This window comes from Scyliorhinus torazame, chromosome 10 (assembly GCF_047496885.1).
Source record: "Scyliorhinus torazame isolate Kashiwa2021f chromosome 10, sScyTor2.1, whole genome shotgun sequence".
In the NCBI taxonomy this organism is placed as follows: Eukaryota; Metazoa; Chordata; class Chondrichthyes; order Carcharhiniformes; family Scyliorhinidae; genus Scyliorhinus; species Scyliorhinus torazame.
Genome location: NC_092716.1, coordinates 216,338,147 through 216,361,551, shown reverse-complemented (window position 1 = coordinate 216,361,551; position 23,405 = coordinate 216,338,147). Strand labels below are relative to the sequence as shown.

At 47.2% G+C, this 23,405-nt stretch overlaps 1 protein-coding gene and 3 non-coding genes across 5 annotated transcripts; all 4 read right to left on the bottom strand.

Annotated features, from left to right (window-relative positions):
• Positions 1-4,395: 4,395 nt before the first annotated feature.
• Positions 4,396-22,634, bottom strand: rps13 (ribosomal protein S13). 2 transcript variants are annotated; one of them, XM_072466381.1, is made up of 6 exons: positions 22,515-22,634; positions 21,867-21,915; positions 11,588-11,666; positions 9,816-9,985; positions 8,886-8,986; positions 4,396-4,683 (listed from the first exon to the last, which is right to left on the bottom strand). In XM_072466381.1, exons 1-6 carry the CDS (start codon positions 22,535-22,537, stop codon positions 4,650-4,652), a joined length of 456 nt encoding a protein of 151 aa, XP_072322482.1. In that variant the 5' UTR covers positions 22,538-22,634; the 3' UTR covers positions 4,396-4,649. The 2 variants fall into 2 exon arrangements, with proteins under 2 accessions (XP_072322482.1, XP_072322481.1); XM_072466380.1 differs by having other exon boundaries at positions 22,378-22,592.
• Positions 8,697-8,790, bottom strand: LOC140385011 (small nucleolar RNA SNORD14). Its single transcript, XR_011933274.1, has one exon. It is a non-coding gene; the product is annotated as a small nucleolar RNA SNORD14 (small nucleolar RNA).
• On the bottom strand, positions 9,123-9,217 carry LOC140385007 (small nucleolar RNA SNORD14). Its single transcript, XR_011933270.1, has one exon. It is a non-coding gene; the product is annotated as a small nucleolar RNA SNORD14 (small nucleolar RNA).
• On the bottom strand, positions 10,128-10,220 carry LOC140385009 (small nucleolar RNA SNORD14). The gene has a single exon (XR_011933272.1). It is a non-coding gene; the product is annotated as a small nucleolar RNA SNORD14 (small nucleolar RNA).
• Positions 22,635-23,405: the final 771 nt, after the last annotated feature.

The window sequence follows — 23,405 nt, the reverse complement described above, 5'->3', positions numbered from 1 at the left end:
AAAAGCCCTGCCTCTGGAGCCTCTGTATACCTCCTATCAACTTGTAGAATCTTTTACCAGTCGGTCAGTTTCTGCCCTATCCGTCCTGTCCCTGTGGGCCCGGATCAATATCAGCTCTCCTCTCACCACGGCTTTCAGCGCTTCCCAGATCACCACTGCTGAGACCTCCCCCGTATCATTTACCTGCAGGTAATGCAACATACACTTCCTCAGCCTCTCGCACACCGCTTCGTCCACCAACAGCCCTACATCCAACCTCCATTGCGGGCGCTGCTTGCTATCCATACTCACCTGCAGGTCCACCCAGTGCGGAGCATGGTCCAAGATCGTGATTGCCGAGTATCCCGTGTTCACCACCCCAGCCAGTAGGGCCCTACCCAGGACAAAGAAATCGATCCGGGGGTACACCATATGTACGTGGGCGTCTCTGTGGGGAGAGTTGAGGAATCGTAAAGGTAAAAAGACCCTGATGGGTGTTATGTACAGGTCCCCTAGCAGTACTCAGGAACAGGTCCCCTAGCAGTAGTCAGGATGTGGGGCAGAAAATAAATCAGGGGATAGAGAAAGCATGTGAACAAGGCAATATCACAATAATGATGGGGGACTTCAATATGCAGGTGGACTGGGAAAATCAGATTGGTAGTGGATCCCAAGAAAAGGCCATGCTAAAAATTGCCCGTAGTGTCCATAAGGGTTGGGAGGGGTTATTGGGTTGCGGGGATAGGGTGGAAGTGAGGGATTAATGTGGGTCGGTGCAGACTCGATGGGCCGAATGGCCTCCTTCTGCACTGTATGTTCTATGTAATCTATGTAAAAGGATTTCGTGGAATGTTTACAAGATGTTTTTTTGGAGCAGCGTGTGGATTTGGCGATGTGTAATGAGGCAGACTTGATTAGAGATCTTAAGGTGAAGGAACCCTGAGGGAGCAGTGACCACAATATGTAGAATTTACCCTGCAGTTTGAGGGGGAGAAGCTGCAATCAGTTGTCATGGTATTACAATTAAATAAGGGTAACTACAAAGACATGAGGGAGGAGCTGGCCAGAGTTGATTGGAAAAGGAGACGAGCAGGGAAGACAGTGGAACAGCAATGGCAGGAGATTCTGGGGATTATTCGGGATGCAGAGCAGAAATTTATGCCAAGGAGGAAACATGCTAAGCAGAGGACAAGGCATCTATGGTTGACTAGGGAAGTCAAGAACAGCATAAAAGAAATGGAAATGAAATGAAACAAAACTCACTTATTGTCACAAGTTGGCTTCAAATGAAGTTACTGTGAAAAGCCCCTAGTCACCACATTCCGGCACTTGTGTGGGGAGGCTGGTACGGGAATTGAACCGTGCTGCAGGCCTGCCTTGGTCCGTTTTAAAAGCCAGCTATTTAGCCCTGTGCTAAACCAGCCCCTGGTGACTTATCCACCTTATCCATCCAAGAGGAAAGGATTAGTGAGAAGCCAGAGGATTGCAAAGCCTTTAAAAACAAGCAGAGGACAACTAAAAAAGCAATTAGGGGAGAGAAGATGAAATCTGAGTGCAAGCTAGCAAGTAACATAAAAAGATATGAAGAATTTTTCAATATATAAAAGGTAAGAGAGGCAAAAATAGACGTTGGACGACTGGAACATGTGGCTGGAGAAGTAATAATAGGAAACAAAGAAATGGCAGATGAACTGAATAGTTACTTTGCATCAGTCTTCACAGTGGAAGGCACCAGTGGGAAGCCAGAGCTCCAGGAGAATCAGGGGCGAGTGCATCACTCAGGAGAAGGTTCTGCGGAAACTGAAAGGTCCGAAGGTGGATAAGTCACCTGGACCGGAAGGACCACACCCCAGGGATCTAAAAGAGAAAGCTGAAGAGATTGTGGATGCATTGGTGATCTTTCAGGAATCACTGGAGATGAAGGGGTCCCAGAGGACTGGAAAGTGGCTAATGTAACACCGCTGTTTAAAAAGAGTACTTGGGAAGTGCATGATAAAATAGGACTGAGTCAAAGGGAGGCCGTGTCTGACAAGTCTGTTAAGAGCCCTTTTGAGGAAGTAACAAGGAAGTTAGACAAAAGAGAACAAGTGGACGTGATTTATTTAATTTCCAGAAGGCCTTTGACAAGGTGCCACATATGATACAAAGTTTGCAGATGATACAAAGATCTGTAGAGGGACAAGTAGTATTGAGGAAGCAGGCAGGCTGCAGGACTTGGACAGGCTAGGAGAGTGGCCAAGTAAGTGGCAGATGGAATACAATGTGAAAAAGTGTGAGGTTATGCACTTTGGAAGAAGAAATGGAGGCATAGAATATTTTCTAAATGAGGAGATCAGAAGCACAAAGGGACTTGGGAGTCCTTGTTCACAATTCTCTTAAGGTTAACATGCAGGTTCAGTCAGCAGTTAGGAAGGCAAATGCAATGTTAGCATTCATGTCAAAAGGGCTAGAATACAAGACCAGGGATGTACTTCTGAGGCTGTATCAGGCTCTGGTCAGACCCCATTTGAATTATTGTGAGCAGTTTTGGGCCCCCTATCAAAGGAAAGATGTGCTGGCCTTGCAAAGGTTCCAGAAGTTCACAACAATTAGGAGGAATTTATTCAGCCAGAGGGTGGTGAATCTGTGAAACTCTACTGCAGATGGCTGTGGAGGCCAAATCACTGAGTGTCTTTAAGACAGAGATGATTAATATGGGGATCAGGGGCTATGGGGAGAAGGCAGGAGAATGGAGATGAGAAAAATATCAGCCATGATTGAATGGCGGAGCAGACTCAATGGGCCGAGTGGCCTAATTCTGCTTCTGTCTTATAGTTTTGAATCACTAGCTTCCTCAGTATTTGAGTTATATTGGAAAGATGGATATCGAGGGGTGTGGGCCAAAGGGTCAGTTTCTACACTGTAAACCTCTAACTGCTTACCAATATGTATTGTAGCAAAAAAGTTTTCAAAACGTCACATTGAACTCCACTGTTGATTTTGATAGCAACAAAAGTTTAACAAGTGATTTGCAATCTACTAATTTGATTAACCAGCCATAAACTCATTACATAATATTGGTTTAATGACCAATTAACACAAGTTCAATTTTCTGAGTTCATGTGCCCAGGCGGCACAGTAGCAGTTGCTTCACCGCACCATGGTCCTAGGTTTGATTCCCGGCTTGGGTCACTGTCAGCGCTGCCCCCTCACCGATCCTGCGACCGGTGAGGGGCTAGCAGCCACGCAACTTAAAACTCCCGGCTGGCCGTGTGTAGACTTGACCTACCCCTGCAGGTTTACTACACCCATCAATATTTCCTAATTCTTAAAACTCTCAAATTTGTGGTTTCCATATACCACCAAGACAATGAATAATGGAAAAATGACCTACTTCCTTGTTAGTCAAGATGTGGATATGCCGGCATTGGACTGGGGTGAGCACAGTAATAAGTCTTACAACACCAGGTTAAAGTCCAACAGGTCTGCTTCAAACACTAGCTTTTGGAGCACTGCTCCTTCCTCTTTAACCTGGGGTTATCCCTATCTCTGGATCTGTAAAGACTTGGTTACCTGCAAATGCTCACAGTCGAAGCATTGTCTTGCATCTTTGACTTTGTCTATATATATATATATATATATATATATATATTTATGTTTCTGAAACCTACCTCTTCATTGACCAGAGGAAGGAGCAGCTCCAAAAGCTAGTGGTTGAAACAAACCTGTTGGACTTTAACCTGGTGTTGTAAGACTTCTTACCTTGTTAGCCAAAGCATTATTGTTGCTCCTGTCCAAATTAGAGGCTAAATAAGAGTAACAGACTAAATCTCCCACATGTGGAACCTGTTGTGAAATTCTAACCTGAAGTTTTGCATACATGCAATATGGAACGCAGTCTCGTTGAAATGTTGTCCATTTGAAAAATCACAGGAAATATCAAGTATCTCGCTGCATTATTGGTTTCACGCACTCAGATCCAAGATACATCACACATGCTGGGGGTGGGGCAACACGGTGGTGCAGTGGATTAGCACTGCAGCCGCACAGCGCCGAGGTCCCAGGTTCAATCCCGGCTCTGGGTCACTGTCTGCGTGGAGTTCGCACATTGTTTGCGTGGGCTTTGCCCCCACAACCCAAAAGATGTGGCTAGGTGGATTGGCCATGCTAAATTGTCCCTTTATTGGGGGGAAAAAATTAATTGGGTACACTAAATTTGTAATAAAAAAATATGCTGGGGGTATCTAGAACTTTTAACAACTGTACAAGAGGCCATAAAAGCAAATGAAATATTGTAAGCAGAGTGGCTTAAACAAATAAGTTACATCACTTGACAGAGCCAAACTTAAATTGTGCAATTGGCGTACTTGCAATCGCTTCAGGGCTGTTTACAGCACAAGTTCAAATTGAATCAAAAAAAATTAGACAGACTAACTGTAACCAACATAAGCATTTTATTTTTCAGGTCCAAAAATCCAAATGAAGCCGGAAATAAAAACAATGCTGGAAAAACACAGTAGGCCTGGTAACATCTGTGGCGAGAAAATCAGTTAAAGCGTTGAAAACCCACTTGATATGTTAACTATTCCGCTCTCTACAGATTCTGCCACACCCGCTGAGTTATTCAGCATTTTGCCCCCCAGATTTCTGGCATCTTCAGCATGTTGCTTTTATTTCAATGAAGAAACTTTTTAGGCCACCAGTGCTGAAGCTGTGGAGGATTCACTGTGAAGAGAAAAAACACAGGATTAGGCCACTGCATAAACAAAAATGTCAAAGCTCATCCAAGAGATGCAAAATTCTCTCCCTACTTATCACCATCCAGACACGTACGCACATGAGCAGAGAAAACGCTGTTGAGTTTAATCTACCATCCAATTCTTGGTCTAAAGCCATGTAGGTTATGGCATCTCAAGTGCACGCTCAAATGTTTCTCTATCTCTAACCCGCTTTCAGGCAGAGTTTCAGACTCCCACCAACCTTTGGGTGAAGTATTTGCTCACCACCACAAATCCTTTCACCAATTACTTTTAATCAATTCCCTGCCCTCCTGTTTCTAACCTCCAGGGCAACAAATCTTGTCCTATACACACACGAGGCAGCTCGACTAATTAAATTTGCCCACTGCCAACTCTGTTGCAAATAAACACAGCCTATCCAACTTTCCTAGTCGCTGAAGTTTTCCATGCTCAAGCAATTTCCTTAACTCTTCTGTACCATCTAGAGTTCTTCCTGTAATGGGTTTAGAATTTGCTCTTTGATCTAGCGTTTCATGTAATTTAGCATAACCTCCCCTGGTTGTATATATTCCAGGCCTCATGAAGGAAATATCTCAGTTGCCTTCTCGGCCAACTTATATACCAGTCCTGTTACCTTCAGGGATCTGCAGACATGTGCCTCAGCCCCGTTGCTCCTCCACGTATCAGAATCCTGCCATTCATAGTGCACAAACTCCACAGGAAATAGCTTTGCAACAAAATCACTTGTCGACCATAAACCTTTGCTTCTTGCCACTGAACAAACCTAATCCTTTGCTTCTTGCCACTGAACGAACACCTTTAAAATGCATGTAGACCCCGATGACTTGCTGTTATAAGTGTTGGAGCAGAGTGTGTCAATAGGGGAAATATTGGAGCTGCTTCAGTGTTTGGGTCTTTCTCGGGGTACAAACTAAATCTAGACAAGAGTGAGTATTGTGAGGGGTCTTGGCCAGGAGTGGGGACAGGGGTGGGGAGGCTGCCATTCCATAGGCTTTAGATACCTGGGGGTGCAGGTTGCCCGTGAGTGGGGAGGGCTCCGCAGGTACAACATTTCTAGTTTGGTGGGGAGTGCGAAAGCTGATCTGGCAAGGTGGGATGGTCTCCCTCTGTCACTGGCAGGTCAGGTACAGGCGGTTAAAATGAACGTGTTGCCGCAATTTCTGTTTATTTTTCAATGACTGCCGATTTTCCTGCCAAAGGCTTTTTTCAGAGAGATTGAGGGAAGGATTACTTTGTTTATATGGGGAGGGAAGGTGGCCAGAGTTAGAAAGGTGCTGCTCCAGAGGGGAAGGCAGGCAGGGGGTTTGGGTTTTCCGAACCGGATGTATTACTACTGGGTGGCAAAGGTGGAGAAGGTGCAGAGCTGGTTCAGAGGGGTTGATTCCCAGTGGGTCAGAATGGAGGAGGATTTGTGCAGGGGGTCGGGATTGAAAGCACTAGGAACAGCGCCGCTCCAGATAGCCCCGGGGAAATACTCGGGAGTCCGGTTAAAATAGCTTCATTGAGAATTTGGAGGCAGTTACGCCAACACTTCGGGTTGGGGGCAGGGTCAAGGGAAATGCCGATTCGGGGGAACCACAGATTTGAGCCAAGGAAGTGGGATGGAAATTTTAGGAAATGGGGATTAAGACACTAAAAGATTGGTTTCTTAGGGGTCGGTTTGCAGGATTGAAGGAGCTGGAAGCGAAGTATGGGCCGGAGCAGGGGAAATGTTTAGATACATGCAGGTTCAAGATTTTGCCAGAAAGGAGACAGCTTCCCGATGGAGCCGGCCTCCACATTGCTGGAGGAGGTGCTGACGACAGGGGGACTGGAGAAAGGGGTAGTGTCGGCGGGTTAAGGAGCTATTTTGGAAGAGGAGAAGGCACCACTGGACGGGGTCAAAGCAAAGTGGGAGGAAGAGTTGGCAGAGGATATGGAGGGGAGGTTCTGGTGTGAGGTGCTCAGGAGAGTGAATGCCTCCACCTCGTGCGCGAGGTTGGGGCTGATACAGGTGAAGGTGGTATACAGAGCACACCTCACGAGGGCGAGGATGAGCAGATTCTTTGAAGGAGTAGAAGATGTGTGAGAACGTTGCCGGGGGGGGGGGGGGGCTAATCACATTCATATGTTTTCATCCTGTCCAAAGCTAGAGGATTACTGGAAGGAGGTTTTAGGGTAATTTCTAAAGTGGTCCACATGAAAGTGGACCTGGGCCCCCGGGAGGCCATATTCGGGGTGTTGGATCAGCCATGGGTGGAAACGGGTGCGGAGACAGATGTTGTAACCTTCGGCTCGTTGATCGCCGAAATGTGGTTCCTGATAGGTTGGAGAGCAATCTCTCCACTCTGTGGCCTGGCGTGGCAGGGGGACCTGTTGGAATTCTTGGCTCTAGAGAAGGTTATGCTCGAACTGAGGGGAAGGATGGAGGGGTTCCGCAATTCATGGGCATTATTCATTATGCGCTTTCGAAAACTGGATAACATCGAACATTAGTTGGGAGGAGTGGGGCTGTGCGTGTTAATGGCGATTAGGAGTGATCCCTAATTACTTTGTCATTTGTTTGTGTGAACATGCGGGCTAATGTTTGGGGTTTGGTGGGAGGATGGGATCGTTGTTATTGATATGGGGATTGACATATTTATTACTGATTATTGTTTATTGTTGGTGGGTGTAAATTTGGGAGAAAATGTGAAAAAGGAGAATAAAAAATATATATTTTTTAAAATGCATGTAGACCACATTAAACATGCTACCCACTTCAAATCTTGTTACTTCCTCAAAATATTCAATCAAGACAATCAGGCACGCCTTTCTTTAACAAAACCATAACAGGTTTGATTATCAATCTGCATCACTAAATGTCAATTTATACCACCTTTTAATTTTCCTCAATATATTTATCAACATCAGTAAGGCTGACTGGCCTTTAGCTTTTTGGGATAACCCTTTCTCCTTTTCCAAACAATAGTACAATGTTAGCAGTCTTCCAGTACCAGGTCTGAGCTAGAAGGGGTTGGTGGTCAGAGCTACGACTATTCCTTCCCAGAGCAGCCTGGGTTACACCTCATCTGGGCCCTGTAACTTACCCATGTTCAAGATGTGAAAAGCTTTAATTGACATCTCACTCACTATGTTTATCCATGATGTGGAGATGCCAGCGATGGACTGGGGTGGGCTCAGTAAGAAGCCTTACAACACCAGGTTAAAGTTCAGCAGGTTCATTTGGAATCTGGTGAGTCTATCTGATGAAGGAGCTGCGCTCTGAAAGCTAATGACTCCAAATAAACCTGTTGAACTTTAACCTGGTGTTATAAGACTTCTTACTATGTTTATCCAATATAATATTTCACACACCTGCAAACTACAAACTTCCAGATCAAAGGACATTTTAATGGCACCGGCGCGAGCACTGCTGCCGCACAGCGCCAGGGACCAGTGTTCAAATCCAGCCTTGGGTGGCTGTCTGTATGGAGTTTGCACGGTCTCCTTGTGCCTGCGTGGGTTTCCGCAGGGTACTCAGTTTCCTCCCACAGTCCAAAGAGGTGCAGTTAGGTTGATTGGCCATACAAAATTGTCATTTAACATCCAAAGTTTAGGTGGGGTTACAGGGATAGAGAAATGGGCCTAGGTAGGGAGCTCCTTCAGAGCACCGGTGCAGGTCGATGGGCTGAATGGCCGCCTCCTGCACTGTCGGGATTCTGTGACACATCTGCTTCATTGCACTCTGTAAACATAGATGCAAATAAGAACATTCTGCCTTCATGAGTTATTTTGTTGACGAACTTGATCCTATTCTTTCCCCTTGCTCTTTATGTATTTTTAAACACCCATGGGTATTCATTGATTTTACTGGTGATGGCTTTTTTTTGCTTCCCGAATTAGTTTTAAAAAATTTATCCTTCCATTTTCTATATTCGATTCCTCTTGGCTTACTGCAGTTTTGACCTCTTGGTATTTAACAACTTCCACACTTGGCCTCATCTTACTGTGTGTAGTTCACTCAGACATCCAAGGAAGGGTTTGCCAACATGAAGAGTAAATCTTTCTGGAAGAAACTGCGAATGGTTGGACAAAACAGTCATCCTTGTGAGCTAAACACAAAAGCACATATTGCAGGCCAGTCCATTTTAACATGCTCAATTTGGTTAGTAGTGTCACATAATACAGTATCCATTAAATACTCACTATTTCCAGTTGGGTGGAAGCACCCTCTTGGACTTGTAGTAACGAGCCAGCCTGTGGATTCTGCTTTCAATAAGAATCAAACGGAATTTGGCATCTTTATCCTGCAGTGTAAATATGGAATTGTCCAGACTGAGTGTGAACCATTTATATGCACTTTTTAAACAGGCAACCCCTTAATTACCAGCTGGTTGAACCACCATAGGTTCCGGAAACTGACGGCAAAAATAGCCATATAGCTCACTCAGACATCCAAGGAAGGATTTACCAACATTAGGGAGAAACCCCTTTCTGGAGGAAACTGCGAATGGTGGATAAAACGATCATCATTGTGAGCTAACCTCCATTAAAGACAATGGAAGCTGATCTTTATCACCAAAACTTGGCGTGTAACTTTAAGAATGCATTAGAATTAAATAAAATTCAACAAGTAGACAATACACAAACTTCAATGTTTCACAGTATAAACTTGAAATGTGAAACTTGGTTTAATAAAGCCTATCCATCCCATTCTTACTCCAACATGCACCCAGTAAACCCAGTTACTCTTAAACTGCCTTTCTGGCCCAGATTCTGCCATAACCAAATAATTTGCAACAAGACTTGCCAGTTTACATCCACTTTCCATCAGAAGGCCACAAAAATCATAATGGCACAGACTTTACATTGAACACAACAGTGAAACTGAGTAGTTGGCCATCATTCCTTCACTGAAACATACAGCAACTTCTGAAATCCACAGATGCACAGAATAACATCTGCCAGTACCAATGCCTTATTAGAGGGTGCGCTGTTGCAGAGTCACTCTCCCAAACTACAATCAACAAAAATTAAATTGATGAGAACTTCCATTGTTACACTGGCAGTAAAAAAAAAAGTTTGACAATGCTTGTGTTGAATGAAATGCAACTGGATTCTGAACACCATACTAACCTTCCTGTTCCTCTCCAAGTGTTTGCGGACAGCCACGGCAGTCTTGATCAAATGATATAAATCCTCTGGAAGGTCTGGAGCAAGTCCCTTTGACTTCAGAATCCTGAGAATCTTGTTCCCAGTAACAAAACGCACCTGGGCAACACCATGGGAATCCCTAAGGATTACACCTGAAAGACAGGTTTTAGAATTCTAATTTAACCAATTTCAAATTGAAAGACAATCCTTCCCAATTTATCCAGAATTGCAATTCCAAAAATCCAGAATATATATTCTCATTCCTGACAAAACTGTGGCCAGTAACTCAAATGCTCACTCAGACATCCAAGGAAGGTCAAACCAACACGTGGACCAGTCCATTCTGGAGGAAACTGCGAATGGTTGGAAAAACATGCATCATTGTGAGCAAATCACTAAACCACAGCCAAGAAAGCCTTTGAAACAGTACAACAATGCTCCATGAAACTAGATCAAAGTGCACAGAAAGTATTTACGTACACAACCAAGACACAGAAATTTACGTTTCCCATTTAGATTCTAACGGTTAAAAATAAACCACGTTTTAAGGAGGTACAGCTTTAAATTCGTCAATAAGAAATCATTTGAAATTTACTGTCTAAAATCAATATTAGGTGAGCTGATCTAATAACCTGCCCCAAATACCCTGCCAACACTAAATAGTTCAGTGGGTTAGCAGTCAGAGGAAAGCTGCAAAACAATCCCAGCTAGCAAACAGCATTTCCACAGGAACGGAAGAGAAAATTGGCAAAACAAACAAATTTAAAACCCTTAAGGGACTGACACACAGTATAATGTACAACTGAAATAAGAAACAATGAGCATCATACTCTTGGCAGAACTGACAGCAAGAAGTCATGGGTTTAAATGTTTCAGGTACCAGGTTCACACACATTCAGAACATGAAAGTTTGAACGCTCCTCAAGTCAGACAACACAATTGTAAATTTTACTCGTCACGGGCCTTTACTGGAAACTGGTTTAAAAAAAGCACAACCAGCATTTCAGCTGATATTTATTGCACTGTACAGCTAAATCAAGGGACATGCCGCTTTGTTCTTTTAATATCCCTGCAATTTTTCAATTTCTAGCATTTGCCAACTCCTTTCTGAAAGTCATTAGATCTACTTGACCAGCCCATCATGCATTGCTCACTTAAATGCACATCCTCCGGTTATCAACGCTGCCAGCAGCCCAACCACAGCCCAGAGAGAGAAAGATTTCTCCCATGTCCGCTTATCAAAATCTCTCAATGACGAGCACCATTAATATCTTCTCTGCTCCAAGAAAATCCCAACTTCTGTAATCTCACTGAAGCCTGGCACCATTTTAGGAAATCTCCTCTACACCCTCAAAGACAGTGACATTCTTTCTAAAGAAATTAACAAAACACAAACTCAGAACCAGCATTTAGTGTATAGGTCTGAAGGGACACTGACCAACCTGATTTCTGACCTGCATAATCAGCGATTTACAAGAAGCTGAGCATAACTTTGTTTATGCACTCACTTCCATTGAAAAGTCAAAGTCCTATATGTATTTTTTTTAAAACAGAAAAAACACCGTAAAACTGTGAAGAAGAAAAACAGTTAACATTTCAGGTCGTGACCCTTCAGATGTGTGTTTCTCCTGACCTGAGTATGTCCTGCATAAGGTCTTTCTTTCCGGTCTGAAGTATTTTGCTTCTGTATTCAGAGATATTGACCTGCTTGGATGCTGCAAATTCTATGCCACTGTTTAAAATTGTACACTCACCGATCTGTGATGGGGTGAGGCCCTTCTTTGCCAGTTTGTAAATCTGTTCTTTTACATCATCCGATGTTAGCTTAAGCCACTAGGATTGGGGGCGGGAGAGAAGTAGATATAATTAAATGCAGAATTAAAGCGACGATTTTCCAATTTAAGCTATTCTTACATTTCATTTACATGACAAAAGCGTGCAAAAAAATTATGCAAGCTCAATTACACGCTTTGAAAAACAAGTAAATTTAAACAGATCAACCATAACCAGCCAGGAAGAAAATATGGAAAACACCGTGGATTTGACAGGTTGCAGATATTGAACACCCCTAAATTTTTAAAAAAGGAAATAAGGTCAGCAGGACAGAAATCAGATTGGTCAATGACCCTTCAAAAATTATCCACTAAATGCTGACTTGACATTATAATTGGTTTCCTCGCGCAGCAGTGGCACAGTTGTTAGCATTGCTGCCTCACGGCACCGAGGTCCCAGGTTCGATCCCGGCTCTGGGTCGCTGTCCGTGTGGAGTTTGTATATTCTCCCCTTGTCCGCATGGGTCTCACCCCACTCCCACAACCCAAAGGTATGCAGGGTATGTGGACTGGCCACACTAAATTGCCCCTTAATTGAAAAAAATAATTGGTTTCCTCCCCCCGGGTCATCTTCCTATCCAAATCTTTATCCCAACAACTGGCCCACCTCCAACGTCTCTTGGTTCTTGTGTGCTTGAAAACACTGCCTTTCCAACTCTATGACCATCTTTCACTAACTGGACCTCCGACGGTATCCTCCCTCCCACCCATCATAGTGATGAAACATCCCAACCCAGTTACAAACTGCACCATGAGTCATTGATCTTCAGGCTTCCAGATCCCTCTACAGCATTTGTAAGTCAATCATAAACTCCTCTCTAGACTTCCGGTTGCGGCTATGCAGAGCTAAGTCGCACGTTCCGCACCTCCCGCTAGAAACGGACTTTTGGGCTCTTTTTAGAGCCCGTAATGGCACTTGCTCGACGTTTCCCGGCGTGGGAAGGAGATGGCAACATTCCCTCAATAGTGTATGGCTTGGACCAGGAGTGGAGCAATCAAAAAAGTGGCAGTGAAGCAAAAGAAGGTGCGAGGGAGGAAGACCAAGATGGCGGCAGGTGGAGATAAGGCAGTGTCGATGCAGTGGGCGCAGGAGCAGCAGGAGTTTCTTCAGCGCTGCTTTAGGGAGCTCAAAGCAGATCTGCAGGAGCCGATGAAGGCGTCAATCGATAAGTTGGTGGAGACCCAGACGGTACAAAGGGCAGCGATCCGGGAGGTCCAGCAAAAGGTCTCCGAGAACAAAGGTGAGATCCTAGGCCTGGCGGTGAGGTGGAGGCGCAGAAGGCGCTCCATATAAAATGGCAGGAGAGGTTCGAGGAGATGGGAGAACCGGTCGAGGAGGAAGAATCTGCGGATCCTGGGCCTCCCGGAGGGGTCGGACGTGGGGGCTTATGTGGTCACCATGCTGAATTCGCTGATGGGAGCGGGGTCCTTCCAGGGGCCCCTGTAGCTGGAGGGAGCCCACCGAATCCTGGCGAGGAGGCCCAAGCCCAACGAGCCGCCACGGGCGGTGCTGGTGCGGTTCCACCGGTTTGCTGATCGGGAGTGCGTGCTAAGGTGGGCCAAGAAGGAGTGAAGCAGCAGGTGGGAGAACACGGAGGTCCGGAGATTGGAGCGCGGAGGTGGCAAAGAGGACGGCCGGGTACAATCGAGCGAGGGGGGGGGGGGGGGGGGGTGGGGGGGGTGAAGTTCGGCATGCTGCAGCCGGCACGTCTGTGGGTCACCTACAAGGACCGACATCATTATTTTGAGTCCCCGAGGGTGGCGGATCAGGTAAGGTTGAGAAAGGGGTGGGTAGGCCAGGTGTTTCATTCGGGGTTGGATGTCAAAAAAAAAAAAAAAATCGGGGGTGGGGGGGGGGTGTGTGGTGTGTGTGGCGATGGCGATCTTGGTGGGGAAGAGTGTATCATTTGAGGCGTCGCGCATCGCGGCAGACAATGGCGGTAGGTATGTGATGGTAAGTGGCAAGCTGCAGGGGGAGCGGGTGGGGTTGGTCAATGTATACGCCCCGAATTGGGACGATGCGGGCTTCATGCGGAGTATGTTGGGGGGGGGGGGGGATTTCAATACGGTGCTGGACCCCTGCGCTAGATCGCTCCATATCTAGGTTGGATAGGAGGCCGGCGGCAGCCAAGGTGCTCAGGGGGTTCATGGACCAGATGGGAGGGGTGGGCCCATGGAGGTTTGCGAGGCCAGGGAATTCTCATTCTTCTCCCATGTCCACAAGGCATATTCCCGGATTGACTTCTTTGTTATGAGTAGGGCGCTGATTCAGAGTGGAAGATACGGAGTACTCGGCGATAGCCATCTCCGATCACGCTCCGCATTGGGTAGCTGGGGGAGGAGAGGGACCAGCGGCCGCTGTGGCGCTTAGAGGTGGGGTTGCTGGCAGACGAGGTGGTGAGCGGGCGGGTCCGAGGGTGCATAGAGAGGTACCTGGAGGCTAATGACAATGGGGAGGTTCAAGTGGAGGTGGTCTGGGAGGCGCTGAAGACAGTGGTCAGGGGAGAGCTGATGTCAGGGGAGAGCTGATCTCTATTCGGGCCCATAAGGAGAGGGAGAAGAGAGAGAGGCTGGTGGGGGAGATGGTGAGGGTGGACAAGAGGCACGCGGAGGTCCCGGAGGACAGATTGCTTAGGGAGTGGTGCAGCCTCCAGGCCGAATCCGATCTGTTGACCACCAGGGAGGTGGAGGCGCAGTGGAGGAAGGCCCAGGGGGCGGTATATGAACATGGAGAAAAGGCGAGCCGAATGCTGGCGCACCAGCTTCAGAAGCAAGAGGCAGCTAAGGAGATCGGGGGAGTTAAGGATGGAGAGGGAGCATGGTGCAAAGTGGGATGGGTATCAATGGGGTCTTCAGGGAATTCTCCGAGGAACTGTTATCGGTCTGAAGCCCCCACTAGAGGAGGTAGGGATGGGTCGCTTTCTGGACCGGTTGAGATTCCCAAGGGTGGAGGAGGGGCAGGTGACAGGGCTGGGGGCATTGGTTGGGTTGGAGGAATTGGTCAAAGGGATAGGAAGCATGCAGGCGGGGAAGGCACCGGGGCCAGGTGGGTTCCCGGTCGAATTTTATAAGAAGTATGCAGACCTGCTGGGCCCACTGTTGGTAAGGACCTTTAACGAGGCAAGGGAAGGAGGGGCTTTGCCCCCGACGATGTTTCAGGCGCTGATCTCCTTGATCCTGAAGCGGAACAAGGATCCCCTGCAATGTGGGTCACACAGGCCGATCTCACTCCTAAATGTAGATGCAAAGTTGTTGGTGAAGAGTTTAGCCACGAGGATAGGGGACTGGGTTCGTGAAAGGGAGACAGCTGAATACGAATGTACGGAGGCTCTTGAATGTTATAATGATGCCGGCGGTGGAACGGGAGGCGGAGATAGTGGCGGCGATGGATGCGGAGAAGGCCTTTGATAGGGTAGAGTGGGGGTACCTGTGGGAGGTGCTGAAAAGGTTTGGGTTTGGGGAGGGGTTTGTCAGGTGGGTTAAGTTGCTGTATGAAGCCCCGGTGGCGAGTGTGGCCATGAACAGAAGGAGGTCAGAGTATTTTCGGTTACACTGGGGGACGAGGCAGGGGTGTCCCCTGCCCCCCCTGCTCTTTGCGCTGGCGACTGAACCCCTGGCCATGGCATTGAGGGAGTTGAGGAATTGGAGGGGGCTGGTGCGGGGTGTGGAGGAACATTGGGTGGCGCTCTATGCGGACGATTTGCTGTTATATGTGGTGGACCCAGTGGGGCGGAATGCCAGAGGTAATGAGGATCCTTAGGGAGTTTGGGGATTTCTCTGGGTATAAGCTCAATATGGGGAAGAGCGAGTTGTTGGTTGTTCACCCAGGGGACCAGGAGAGGGGGATTGGCGAGCTCCCACTAAAAAGGGCGGAGAGGAGTTTCAGGTACCTGGGGGGCCCTGCATAAGTTTAACTTCACGAGACTGGTGGAGCAAATGGAGGAGGGGTTTAAGAGATGGGACGTGCTGCCACTCTCCCTGGCGGGTAGGGTGCAGTCAGTTAAAATGACACTGCTCCCGAGATTTTTGTTCCTGATCCCCAAGGCCTTCGTCAGGCGGGTTAATAGGAGTATTATGGGGTTGTGTGGGCGCAGAAGACCCAGAGGGCGAGAAGGGTGTTCCTGGAGCAGTGCAGGGATAGGGGGGGTTGGCGCTGCCTAACCTCTGTGGGTATTATTGGGCCACCAACGTGGCGATGGTGCGTAAGTGGGTGATGGAGGGGGAGGCATGGAAGAGGCTGGAGATAGCGTCCCGTGTGAGCACGAGCCTGGAGGCGCTGGTGACGGCGCCGATTCCGCTTCCTCCAACGAGGTATACCACGAGCCCGGTGGTAGCTGTTACCATCAAACTTTGGGGGCAATGGAGACGTCACAGGGGGGAGGTGGGGGCCTCGGTGTGGTCCCTGATTCAGGGGAACCACTGGTTTGTCCCCGGGAGGATGGTCGGAGGGTTTCTGAGCTGGCAGAGGGTTGGTATTAGAAGGATGGGGGGCCCGTTTGTGGATGGGATGTTCACGAGCCTGGGTGAGCTGGAGGAGAAGTTCGGGCTCCCCCCGGGGAACATTGAGATATATACAGGTACGGGCATTTGTTCGGCGGCAGATGGTGGAGTTCCTACTGTTACCGCCACGCAGGGTCCAGGACATGGTGCTGTTTGGGGGGGGGGGGGGGGGGGGGGGGGTTGGAGAGGGGAGGATCTCGGCAACGTATCAGGTGATGCAGGAGGAGCAGCAGGCCCCGGTGGAGGAGCTAAAGGGTAAGTGGGAGGAGGAGTTGTGAGGAGATTGACGAGGGGACGTGGGCGGATGCCCTGGGGAGAGCGAACTCTTCCTCCTCTTGTGCGAGGCTCAGCCTCATACAATTTAAGGTGCTACATAGGGCTCACATGACCGGGGCAAGGATACGCCGGTCCTTTGGGTGTGAGTACAGGTGTGTTAGGTGCTCAGGGAGCTCAACAAACCACACCCACGTGTTCTGGGCGTGCCCAGCACTGGAGGACTTTTGGAAGGGGGTAGTGAGAACAGTGTCGATGGTGGTAGGTTCCAGGGTCAAGCTGGGCTGGGGGCTCGCATTATTTGGGGTGGCAGAGGAGCTGGGAGTGCAGGAGGCGAAAGAGGCTGGTATTCTGGCCTTTGCGTCCCTGGTAGCCCAGCGAAGGATTCTTCTTCAGTGGAGGGATGCGAGGCCCCCAACCGTGGAATCCTGGATCAACGATATGGTGGGGTTTATTAAATTGGAGGGGGTGAAATTTGCCTTAAGGGGATCGGTGCAAGGGTTCTTCAGGCGGTGGCAACCGTTCCTAGACTTCCTGGCAGAGCGTTAGAAGATGGTCAGCAGCAGCTACCCGGGGGGGGGGGGGGGGGGGGGGGGGGGGGGGGGGGGGGTTGTTTTGTTTTTCTTGAGTGGACGTGTATATTTGCTTTTGTGTTGATGATGGCTGTTAATTTTGTATTTATGTATACGGTGGTTTGGGGGGGGGGGGGGTCTTTTCTTTCTGTATTTTGTTGTTAATATTTTGTGAAAATTTGAATACTTTTTTTTTTTTTTAAATCCTCCGCTCCTCTGCAATTCAGCAACCAGTGGAAGGGCAATACAACGGCATTTGACCCACACTGGACTTGATGCCCTTACTAACTCTGTCACAGGTTGAACAGACTGTTGGCAAGATGTGATCTTGCGTCCAGCAAAATATTCTTTCCAGCAAATACCTCTTACTTTCAACTTTTCCCCAAATATTCAAACCCTCCACCAACGATGAACAGTGGCAGCCGGATGTACCATCTACAAGATGCACTGCAGTAACACACCAAGGTTCCTCAGACAGCACCTTCCAAACCCACGACCACCATCATCCAGGACAAGAGCAGCAGATATCTGGGAACCCCACCAACTGGAGGTCCCTTCTGCGTCACTCACCATCCTGACTAGGAAAAACAATCGATTCTTCACTGTCGCTGGGGCAACATCCTGGAACTCCCTCTCTAACAGCAGTGGGTGTACCTACACCTCAAGGACTGCGGTGGTTCAAGACGGCAACTCATCATCACCTTCTGAAGGGCAACTAGAGATAGGCAATAAATGCTGACCTAACCAATGACACCCACACCCTGTAAAAAAATTTTTTTGAAAATCTATATTACCTATGATAGCCCCTCTTTTCTAACTCAAACCCACCAGGTTTTTGGTAGACCTACTGACTCCTACTTTTGGACTTTTGTCTGAAAACACACGACTATTTGGCCCTTTCAGCCTGCTTCACCATTCAACACGATCACATCTTGTCTCCTACCTCAATGCCATTTTCCTATCCACCACCCCTTGAGTTGCCAGAAATATATTGATCTGATCCTGGATTACTACATACAGCAGTCATCCACATCCCTCTGGGCTAGACGATTCCAAAGATGCACAACCTTCTGAGTGAATAAATCTCTTCTCTTCTGTGTCCCAAATGAAAGACCCCTCATCGGAGGCCATGTTTCTACATCGTGGATTCCCTGTCAAGCCCCTTCAGAATGTTGTCTGTTGCACTGAGATCACTTTCCATTCTTCTGAACTCCAGAGAGAATTGGTTCAATTTACTCAGTCTCACATCATAAGATAATCTTTACCACTTCCAATGCATGTACATTTCCTTAGATATGGACACTAAAACTGCACAATTTTCCTGGTGGTCTCACCAAAGTTGTACACATTGTGTGGCAAGAATTATTCACTTATACCTCAATCTCCTTTTGAATAGACAATATTCACTTGGTCTTTTCAATTGCTTGCTATACCTGCATATTAACTGTGTTCCTTAGACAATACAACAACTTCCTCTTCTGAGCATTAACACACTCAAATTTACCATCTTAAAAAAAATATTGTTCACCTATTTTTACCAGAAGTAAATAACCTCACACACACCCAAGGTTACAATGCAACTAACCACCTTGGTGTCCATTTACTTAACCTGCTTCTAACTCTTTTCAGCATGTCTCTGTTCACAAGTCCTACTTGGTGAATGTTGTGCCATCAATAACGGTAGACTGACTAACCTGGGGTCCGCTGTCTAAGTTACCAATGTAGACTTGAAGCCTCAGCAACATCCCTTGCAGTACTCAAATTACAGCTGGCCAATTTGAAAATGCCCCATGTTGCCCTACTTTTAAAGATTAAATAATAAATTTAGAGTTCCCAATTCATTTCCACCCTCCCCAAAATTAAGCATGGCCAATCCACCTACCATGCACATCTTTGGGATTGTGGGGGTGAGACCCACGCAGACACAGAAAATGGGCAAACTCCACACGGACAGAGCCAGGGCCCGGATCGAACCCAGGTCCTCGGCACCACGAGGCAGCAGTGCTAACCACTGCTCCACCGTGCGCCTACTTTAAAAAAAAACCTTTATTGTCACAAGTAGGATTACATTAACATTGCAATGAAGTTACTGTGAAAAGCCTAGTCGTCACATTCCAGTGCCTGTTCGGGTAGAGGGAGAATTCAGAATGTCCAAATTACTTCATCGCACATCTTTCTGGACTTGTGGGAGGAAACCTACGCAGACACGGGGAGAAAGTGCAGACTCCGCACAGACAGTGATCCAAGCTGGGAATTGAACCTGGGACCCTAGCCATAGTGCTAACCACAATGCTACAGTGCTGCCAAAGTTAACCAATGTTCCACCCATGTTAACATATTGTTCCAACACTACGAACCCAAAACTAGTGGATTAACCTTTTGTTTGGCATCTTGCAGAATGTCTTCTGAAAATCCAGACTTGCTACATCTACCGGTTCCCCTTTATCAAACCAGCCAGTTACATGCTCAACAGAAATGACCAACCTTATTTTCCTCACGTAAAAACCATGCCGACTTTGTCTAACCACACTACAATTGTTTGAATTGCTTTAAGACTTCAATATAAGATTCCAACAGTATCAGGCAGCTGACGTCAGGTTAACTGGCATCTAATTGCATTTTCTCTCACTCCTTTCTTGAATACTGGTTTTACATTTGTTAATCAATTGGGACCTTGCTAAAAATCTAGACAATTTTTAAAAATCCACTTTCTCTGCAGCTCTTGTACACACTTGGATATAGGTTAGCAGGTCCAGGGATTTGCCAATTTTAACCCCCTTACATCTCTGCAAAATATCTTCCACAAATATTTCCTCAAGACCGTCACTAAAAAGCCCCTTTGTTACCTCTGATGTGTAATTTTGGTCTTCTGCAGTGAAGGCAAGAACAGTTTTGAGAAACATCTCTGCCATTTCCTTACATCCAACAATAATTTTACCTCCAAGAGACCAACAACTAAATTTTAACTACTCATGCCCTCTTATTCCACTGTTTTCTACATGTGCCCCGTTTAGGTTTAATTGCCCATTTCCATCTGTCTATCGGACAGGATTTAAAATTCTACAGTGCAAAATTTGTCATGCACAGGAATCCACCAACACCGCAAAATTGGCTTGGGTTCTTAATCTGCCCTTTCTTCTCTCTCCGATAGCTTTTGGATTATTTTCTGATGAATTAGACATCACAATTATGTGGGGTTAAAAGTAGAAAATGTTGGTATACACAGCACCTGTGGACATCTTTGATTCTCTCACCCCATAGTATAAATATTTCCCACTTGTTATGCTTTTTAGATTTGACAAAGGGACATCTGGACTCGAAACATTAGCTCTTTTCTCTTCCTACAGATGCTGCCAGACCGACTGAGATTTCCAGCATTTTCACTTTAGTATCAGATTCCAGCGTCAGCAGTAATTTGCAGTTTAAACGGGCACGGTTTTGGTGGATGGCCATACAGGTGCATTTTATTTATTTCCTGTCAATCATTTGTTCGCAAGCCATAAGAACAGATCATATAGCCCTCAGCCGCACCATACAGTATGACAATTGTTGATCATGGGCTTTGATTTCACTTTCCCACCCACTTCAAACATCCCTTCCAATTCTCAGACACCAAAAAGTTGTCTACTTCAGCCTCAAAAACTGCACAAACCTCTGGGGTATATAATTCTTGTTGTGCCTGCATGCCAGCTTTTTTATTCCTTGCACAAGCATACCCAAATCTCTCGGAATGCCAACATTTATGAATTTCAGATCTTTAAAAAAATATTCTGCTTTATTATTTCACAAGTTATACCCTATCCAGTCTTACCTAATCATTTAAACTGTCTACAGCTCTTTGTAGCCTTTGTGCTCCAAAGAGCTTGAATTCCAACATAGTCAAATACCATCAGCAAACTTAAGATTTATCACTATCTCCCCATCCAAGTCACTTTTGTTTCTTGGGGAGAATGTGTAAACTCCACACGGACAGTATCAGGGTCGAACCCGGGTCCTCGGTGCCATGAGGCCGCTAACCACTGCGCCATGCTACCCCCATCCAAGTCACTAATATAGATTATAAATAGTTGAGCGCCCAGCACTGACTGATGCCTGCAGCACTTCACCGGTCAACTGGATCCCTTCACCGTCATGCTCCACAGGTCAACTTGATCCCTTCTCGGCAGCATGGTGGCACAGTGGTTAGCACTGCTGCTGCACGGCACTGAGGTCCCAAGGTTCGATCCAGGCCCTGGGACCTCAGTTTGCACATTCTCCCAATGTTTGTGGGAGTTTCACCCCCACAACCCAAAGATGTGCAGGGTAGGTGGATTGGGCACGCTAAATTGCCCCTTAATTGGAAAAAATGAATTTTTAAAAAAAAACCTGATCCCTTCTCTGTCACGCTACACAGGTAGTCACCCAATGCTAATATGGCAGCACGGTGGTAGTGGTTAGCACTGTTGCTTCACAGCACCAGCGACCCAGGATCAATTGGTGACTGCGGAGTTTGTACATTCCCCCAGTGGACTGTCCATGATAAATTGTCCCATAGTGTCCATAAGGTTGGGTGGGGTTACCAGGTTATGGGGATAGGGTGGATACGTGGGATTAAGTAGGGTGCTCTTTCCAAGGGCTGGTGCACACTTGATGTGCCGAATGGCCTCCTTTTGCACTGCAGGGATTCTATATAATCGCCAACCCTTTGGGTCCTTATCTTGTGTGCCAAACATTTGTCTGGCACACAACTGAATTCTAACTATCCTACATCTATCGACTGGTTACATCCTTGAAAAACCTTTGTCAAATAGGACATCCCTTTTGTAAAACCAAGTCTACCAGCTCATGTTACGGAAGGAGAAAATCAATTGACTTACTGTGGGCACACTGCGTCGGTAGGGTAAAGCTGACTGGGACAAGCCCTTGCTGCAAAGAAGCAAAATAGAAATATAATAAGTAGCTGAATCTAATATCACGATAACACTCGGCTCTCTGCAAGAATTTTAGTGGAACAGAAAATGGAGGCCGCCTGCCCGGCTGACTAATCCCAGTATCGTTTATTTAAAACATCGATCATCCACGCTTCTGCATTAGCAGCAAATGGGTCGAAGAGGAGCTATGTCCAGTGGAGCTGCGTGGAGCACATGCTGGGAGGTGGGGCATAAATTCAATTGCGGGCCCGCGTGTTGCAGCGGCTAACGGTCAGGCCCCGACCCGAGGCCTTGCACCAACGTGGCTGCAGTTAGTGGGAGAGGCGGATGCGTCCTCCGGGCAGATGATGCTCAGCTGCCCCTGGTAGAATGGATTGGGGGTGGAGGTGATGACTCCAGCCCGGGAGCTACGCAGTTCGCCCGATTCTGCACCATTGCTGCTTCCACGCCGACTAACCCATAGCGGCTGAGCGAAGCGAACCTCACGCCGTCTGTGCTACACGGCGGTGCCAGCCGCTTCCCGCCCCGGGGCGCCGCCGCGAAATCGAGTGGGGCCTGGCCTAGCTGGCCTCCTCCTGCACCCGGACCCCTTACCCAGGAGCGTGCATGCGACCCATGGCGGCGACGGAAAGGAAAGAGAGCAAACGCTCTGCGCATGCACCAGTTGAGGCGGCTGGCCCGGAAACACGTCAACACGTCGCCCGTAGTCAAGCTCCCCTCCCCCTGACGACGTGTCGAACTCTGCCTTCCTTTGGTGAATTGGGTCCTCTGAATTTATTTTTTAAAACTATTATCAATTGCTAGACCCCCCCCACCGACTTAAACTCGTCCTACCCTCTACACACACACACACACACAAGACAGATAAACACAACGGGGAGAAGAAGGGGATTAAAAATAAGAAAAAAGGATAAAAGTCTTTGTTTCAGATGGTTGTTTCTGGCGCATGTTTCTTCAATCCAGGCTCTCCATTCCAGATTTCTGTTTCCAGTCTGTAAAGGTTTTCTACGTAGATTCATTCAAGTCTCTGCAGTTTCAGAAATACAGCAGCTTTTCTGGAGCGAGAGAGAAAAGAGAGCAGGAGCAGGTCCTTCCCTCTTGAGTGTCCAGGTCTCCAACTGCTTTCCCCCAAACTCTTATGAAAATCATCCCACTCAGGCAGGATGCAATCACTGCCTGGAATGGCCTTTAGTTCAATTTATAGAATCATAGAATTTATAGTGCAGGAGGAGGCCATTCGGTCCATTGAGTCTGCACCGGCCCTTGGAAAGAGCACACCACAAGTCCATGCCATCACCCTATCCCCGGAACCCAGTAACCCCACCCAACCTTTTTGTACATTAAGGGCAATTTATCATGGCCAATCAACCGAACCTGCACATCTTTAGACTGCGGGAGGAAACCGGAGCACCCGGAGGAAACCCATGTAGAAGCGGGGAGAACATGCAGACTTCGCACAGACAGTGACCCAAGTCGGGAATTGAA